Here is a 6,545-nt window from a genome sequence, read left to right as displayed (position 1 = left end):
GTGGGATCTTCATAGCTCATGGCAACCTCAAACTCTTGGGCTCAAGAGATCTTCTGGCCTCAGCCTCCCGAGTAGCTGGGACTATAGACACCAGCCATGATGCCTCATCTAATTTTTCTATTTTTAGTAGAGACAGGGGTAGGGGGGGTGGAGGGATGGGGAGAGTGTTTCACTCTTGCTCAGGCTGGTTGGTCTCCAACTCTTGAGCTCAAGCAATCCACCCACCTTGGCCTCCGGAGTTTTTTTTCTTTTGTAGAGACAGAGTTTCATTTTATCACCCTCAGTAGAGTGCCATGGAGTTACATCTCACAGCAACCTCCAGCTCCTGGGCTTAGGCGATTCTCTTGCCTCAGCCTTCCGAGTAGCTGGGACAACAGGCGCCCACCACAATGCCCAGCTATTTTTTTGTTGCAGTTTGGCCAGGGCTGGGTTTGAACCCGCCACCCTCGGTATATGGGGCCTGTGCCCTACCCACTGAGCCACAGGTGCTGCCCTGGCCTCCTGAGTTTTAAGATTACAGGCATGAGCGACCACATCCAGCCCAGAACTTGTATTTTTAATTCTTAAATATAAAAGACAGGGAGAAATTATTTCCAAAATTTATTAGAAGTCCAACAATAGCCCAGTTAAAAAATTTGGGCAGAGAACACAAGCATAGCAATTGTTGCTCAATATCACTGGGAATAAAGATAATGGAGATTAAAACCTCAGCGAGATGCAATTTGTTTTTCAATGGCATTTAAATGAACAAAAATAAAATGATGGTCATATACAGCCTTTTTGGAGGCCTATTTTGGCAGTAGCTATTAAAATTTTAACTTCCATTGACACCAGAGCTCATTCTCCATGGACTATTAGGTTGAATCATATTTAATTGTCATTTTTGTAGGTCAAAACTGCCCTAATTTCCACAATTGCTTGTGGCTCAACCAGATACTAGAGCAGGTCATGGGGGAGTGGGAGGAGCCTGAGTGTGGGAGAATCTAGGCATTCATTGGCTTCAGGAAATGTCAATCATCTGTACTCAGTGAATGGAGACCGAGATACTGGGAGTAGTCCTCCAATGCCCAAGGCTCTTGAACCACAGGACCAGGTGGAGGGGTGTCCAGGCCATCCTACCCATCTGCTGTCTGTCCCAGCTGGGAGGCAGGGACTCACCGTCCTCAGAGGGCAGAGGTGATCTTATTTAAGGAATGGAAATTGTTTGTGAATTTATCCATATGGCATGTAGTCATGCAAAAATGTGGCAGTTTCTTTATCCTTACCAAATAGCAAACACGTTCATTAACCCAGTTGCCAATATTAATAAGAGTTTACTTTTAAAATGGTATAAACACAACTGTGTCCAGGGAATATTTTACCCACTCAGGAAGAAAACCAACTCTTTGGGTGGTACCTATGGCTCAGAGAGTAGGGCACCAGCCCCATATACCAAGGGTGGAGGGTTCAAACTGCAACAAAAAAATGCCGGGCTTTGTGGCGGGCACCTGTAGTCCCAGCTACTCGGGAGACTGAGGCAAGGGATTCGCCTAAACCCAAGAGGTGGAGGTTGCTGTGAGCTGTGATGCTACAGCATTCTACAGAGGGTGATAAAGTAAGACTCTGTCTCTAAAAAAAAAAAACCAAAAAAAAAAAAACCACAGCTCTTTCCCAGACTCCTGGAATGATCACTGGCTTATAGTCAATGTGTTCTCTGCTGGTCACAGAAAGGCCCCAGGCTGACGTCCCTTTCCTCCTGCATCCCCCACCCTGTAGGTATATAAATGAAATATCAGACCAGTGTCAATATCCCAAGCTCACAAGGGTGAGCAGCTCTCTCTCACACTCCCCCCCCCCACATATTTTGAGCCAGGTATTACTTTCTTGCCCAGGTAGAGTGCAGTGGCATCAGTGTAGCCCACTGCAGTCTCAAACTCCTGTGTTCAAGCAATCCTCTTGCCTCAGTCTCCCAAGTAGCTGGGATCTGCCACCGCACCCAGCTAATTTTTCTATTTTTTGTAGGGGTGGGGGTCTTGCTATGTTGCTCAGGCTGCTCACTTGTTCTTGTAAAGCTAGGAGACTAGCATTGCCCCATGCCAGACTCTACGCTCATTCTTATCTCATCTTTGCCAGCCTGGGAAAGAGTTGATGTCTCCAATATTGGAGAGATGCTCAGAGAGGATGCATGTGGGCAAGTGGCAGAGCTGGCATTTGGGCCTGGGCCCAGTCCTCAACACTTTGGGCTATGGAGGGGCATATTGGACGAGGACTGTGGGATCTACCTTATCTTTTTCTCTTTATGCCCTGGGCCTACTGTCAAGTTGCCAGCTTGTGGTATCCGAGTCAGGCTTCTTCCCTGGGCCTGCGGGTCTGTGTGCTCACCCACTGTTGTGGGGAGATCTAGGCCACCCCTGTGTGTGTCTCTTCCAGTCTTTATCGGCTGCCTGCTGCTGTCTGCACCAGTGTTTGGCTACCTGGGTGACCGACACAGCCGCAAGGCCATGCTGAGCTTTGGGATCCTGCTCTGGTCAGGGGCTGGCCTCTTCAGCTCCTTCATCTCCTCCCAGGTAAGTGCCCACACATCTGCCCAGGCCCCTGAGGACCTTCCCCTACTTGCTTTCTGCCTGATCCAGTCCTGTCAGAGTGTGATGGGGGTGGTTGTGCTCCTTTCCTGCCTCTGGCTGGCTCAGAGATTGCACTTCCCGGGCTGGGAGAGGAGGTGAGGGCACAGCCTCCAGGCCTGAGCCCAGGCAGGGCAGAACGGGTTAGACTTTCTTAACCAGAGGAGGGTTCCTCTCCTGCTGCCCTCAGCCTCACTTCTGTCTGCCTCTGCTGGGGGAAACAGCTACTGTCTTGGGGAACTGGCCTGGTTTGCAAGGGCAAGACCCAGGAGAAGGAACGGGGCAGGGTGGCTGTAGGCACCAGCAGGGGGCACCCATGTGATTTTGGGAACCTGCAGGTGGAGGGTAGTGAAGGGGTCTGTAGCCCTGATCCCTTTTCCGTCTTCTGTGGGCTTGTGTCATGAGGCCCCTTGGTGCTTCTGACAAATTCTCGGGTCCCTTGCCTGTGGGTGATTTCTGGAACTCACCATGGTCTTGTGCCTGGCTTGCCTAGTATTCCTGGCTCTTCTTCCTGGCTCGGGGAGTCGTGGGCACGGGCACAGCCAGCTACTCCACCATTGCACCCACCATCTTGGGTGACCTCTTCGTAAGCGACCAACGCACCTGCGTGCTGGCCATCTTCTACATCTTTATCCCTGTTGGAAGGTTGGTATCACCCCTGGTCCACTCACCCAGGTGGTAAGCTGAGGCCCAAAGGAATCGGACCCGGGCTGGATGAGGGCAAGGAGAGGTCAAAACTAGGAGAGGGGAGTTTGAGTCCCAACACTGCCCCTTCCTCACTATGTCAGTTTACTGCTCTGAGCCTCGGTTTCCTCATCTATAAATGGGGCAATAATGCCAACTGAGGGACTGTGGTGAGGAGGAGAGGTAAGCAGGAGGCTCTTGCAGGTTAGTATACTCCCAGAGGAGTAAGAAAAAGCAGCGTGGCCGTGTGGCCTGCTCAGGCAGGATGGGACAGGGTGGCATTGCAGCCAGGTCCCTGAGCTCTGACCCAGATTTCCTGAACTCGCTTTGCTGACTCAAGCAGGGCTACACCTTGGGCATGAGGGTGGTGGGTATGTATTTTCATATGGGGAGAGAGTGGTGCTGGGGGATGGCCAGGAACCAGAGGTGACTTGACCAAGGGCAGTGGACATCTGGGCCTCATGGGCAGAGAGCCAGCTCCCTGTGGTGGGGGCACCCTGGGTCAGGTTGGCCTCGGGGCCTGCCTCCCAGCCTCCCACCCCAGGGAGCTGGCTCTCCCACACTCACAGCCTCTCTCCCTCACCCCTCTGTTGCAGTGGTCTGGGCTATGTGCTGGGCTCGGCCGTGATGCAGCTCACTGGAAAGTGGTATTGGGCCCTCCGAGTGAGTCCAGCTTCCTTTTCTTCCTTCTGTTTTCCCCTGGGTCAGCAGGGACTTTCCAGCCTTGGGTGACCTTTGCCACTTGGCACGGTACCTGGCGCCACAGGGGGTGGCCAGACATTGGCAGCTTTGGACATTTGGGACCTCAGGTGGAAAGGTGGCTATGGAAGCTGTGGCCCTGGGCGCACAGGCTGCTCAGTTTATCAGTCGAGTGATTTCAAATAAGTCACCTTCCTCTTGGGAGGCTCGGTTTGCCTATCTGTAAACTGGAGGCAGCAAATGCTACCTATGGAAGTGTGAAGATGAATGAGACAGGGGACAGAAAGTTCCTTATCCAGGCCCAGGACACATAGTAGGCCCTTAAGGACTGGTAGCTAGGCTTGCTCAGTAGTTTAGCCAGGTCACCTAGGAAAATTCCTGGTGGGCCTGGTTGGGGCTGCAGCTGTCATTGGCTCTGACTGGGGCACAGTTATAAATGGATCATTCCTGTGGGAGTGCAGATCTCTGCAGAGCTGTCCCTGTGCCAGGGATCTGCCTTGGGAAGACACAGAAGCCAGAGTCAGGGCCTTGGGTATGGGGTAGGCTTCAAGGAGGCAGGTGTGACTTGGTTTGAATGAACATTTCTCATGGTCTGAGCTGTGTGGAGGCTGCCCCAAGACAGGTACAGAGTTCCTTATCTTGGAGGCTGAGCGGGGGGACCACAAGGAGGGGACTTAGGGCAGGACGGTGTGGCAGATAGAGGCACGGGCCCAGAAAAGGGCCAGTTCTCAGGGCCGCAAGTTCTCAGTAGTCAGGCTTCCCATAGTGGACAGACATGGGTGTCATAATCAAGTCCCGAAGGGATCCGCTCTGCAGTCATCCCCGCCCATCCCCCCCACCCCCCGCCCCCGAAGTCTGACACTGGGCTGTGGGAGCATGTGACCCTCAGCTCCTGGGTGCTCCTGTCTCTAGATCATGCCTTGCCTAGAGGCTGTGGCCTTGATCCTGCTCATCCTGCTGGTTCCAGACCCACCCCGGGGCGCTGCTGAAAAGCAGGGGGAGGTGACCATGTGGCACCCGAGAAGCAGCTGGTATGAGGACATCAGATACCTGGGGAGAAAGTGAGTGTTCCTGCTTCCCCTGCAACCCACAGAAGACCCTCTCTCTGCCCCAGCATCACTGACCTCCCTGCCCTTGGTTGTTCCAGTGTTCATGCCCTGTTCTTCCCTGACATGTCCCTCCTCCATTTGGGGTGCAGGCCCCATCACCTCACCATGTGACAGAAATCCAGACAGAGAGGAAGGCAGGTAGTATGAGCTCCGGCCTGCCCTCTGCCACTGCTTCAGCCTTAAATGACCCAGAGACTCAGAGGCTCACTTTCCTAGTTTATTCAATGGGTATAATTTGCCAGCCTTGCCTGCTGTCAGGGCTACTGGGAATATACTGAGAGTTAGTCAGTCACCACTCCAAGGCTCACAGGAGTGCGCCCTCCTCCATTCCCAGGCAAACAAGGCCTATTGCAGTCCCAGCCCCCATGGTTCACTGCTGCACAGGGGGTGGCAGGACCCAGCCCTGTTTATTACAGGACACCTTCCTCTTTGGAGCCTCGGTTTGCCTATCTGTAAAGTGGAGGCAGCAAATGCTACCTATGGAAGTGTGAAGATGAATGAGACAGGGGATAAAAAGTTCCTTATCCAGGCCCAGGACACATAGTAGGCCCTTAAGGACTGGTAGCTAGGCTTGCTCAGTAGCTAGGCTTGCTCAGGAGCTGTGAGATGGTTGAGAAGCTTGATCTGGGGCAGGCAGGGACAGCTTCCTGAGGCCTCAGGATGGGGAGATTGGTACCATAGAGAGGAGGGAGGAAGTCGCAGCATGAGGAGAGGTGTAGCGGTGGGCTGGGTGGGGAGAGGCTTGAAAATTTCAGGGAGGCTGGAGCCTGTGGTATGTGTGTGCGTGTGGAGGGTACGAATAGGCCCCTTCAGCCTCCACACTCTTCCAACTTCAGCCAGTGCACCTTCTCTTGCAGCTGGAGTTTTGTGTGGTCAACCCTGGGAGTGACTGCTATGGCCTTTGTCACTGGAGCCCTGGGGTTCTGGGTCTCCAAGTTTCTCTTTGAAGCCCGTGTAGTTCACGGGCTGCAGCTTCCCTGCTTCCAGGAGCCGTGCAGCAACCAGGACAGGTGAGGGATCTGGAGGGGCTGGGGGCCTCTGGGCCAGCTTAGAGATTCTTGCTGAGGAGGTTCTGAGGTTCTGAGCTGAGAAACTCAGCCTCCTGGGCCACGTGGTGCTTTGTGAAGATGGCAGGGCTTAGGAGCCGACTGGCAGGCAGGAGCCCTGGCTGAGCCCCTGCTGCCCTGGGTGGTCCCGGGCAGTTCCCTTGTCCTATCTGGGAGGGACTACCTAGCTTCCCACTCTTGGGCTGTTCTAGGGGTCCAAAAGGCACTGGAAGGGGGAAGGGTGTGGCTTCTGTGGGGTCCTGTGGGATAACAGAGGTCTCAGGCTACTGTCCTTTGGAGGTGCCCTTAGTGTCCTCTGAGAGGTCATCCCATTTTACAGATTGCAAATCGAGGCCTCATCACTTCCCTGGTTTCAGGTTTTCTTTTTCTTTTTCTTTTTTTTTTTT

General features: G+C 53.5%; 1 protein-coding gene across 1 annotated transcript in view; it reads left to right on the top strand.

Annotated features, from left to right (window-relative positions):
- The window catches only part of SPNS3 (sphingolipid transporter 3 (putative)), a 52,630-nt gene that overhangs the window by 15,278 nt on the left and 30,807 nt on the right, over positions 1–6,545 (top strand). The window contains exons 3-7 of the mRNA XM_003799110.2: positions 2,410–2,546; positions 3,094–3,245; positions 3,881–3,947; positions 4,896–5,044; positions 5,950–6,102. Of these exons, the coding sequence (XP_003799158.2) occupies positions 2,410–2,546; positions 3,094–3,245; positions 3,881–3,947; positions 4,896–5,044; positions 5,950–6,102 (658 nt within the window). The remainder of the gene's footprint in view (positions 1–2,409; positions 2,547–3,093; positions 3,246–3,880; positions 3,948–4,895; positions 5,045–5,949; positions 6,103–6,545) is intronic.

This window comes from Otolemur garnettii, unplaced genomic scaffold (assembly GCF_000181295.1).
Source record: "Otolemur garnettii isolate 467f Iridium unplaced genomic scaffold, OtoGar3 scaffold00145, whole genome shotgun sequence".
In the NCBI taxonomy this organism is placed as follows: Eukaryota; Metazoa; Chordata; class Mammalia; order Primates; family Galagidae; genus Otolemur; species Otolemur garnettii.
Note: the sequence above shows the minus strand (reverse complement) of the source record. Positions and strands in the feature narration are given on the sequence as shown.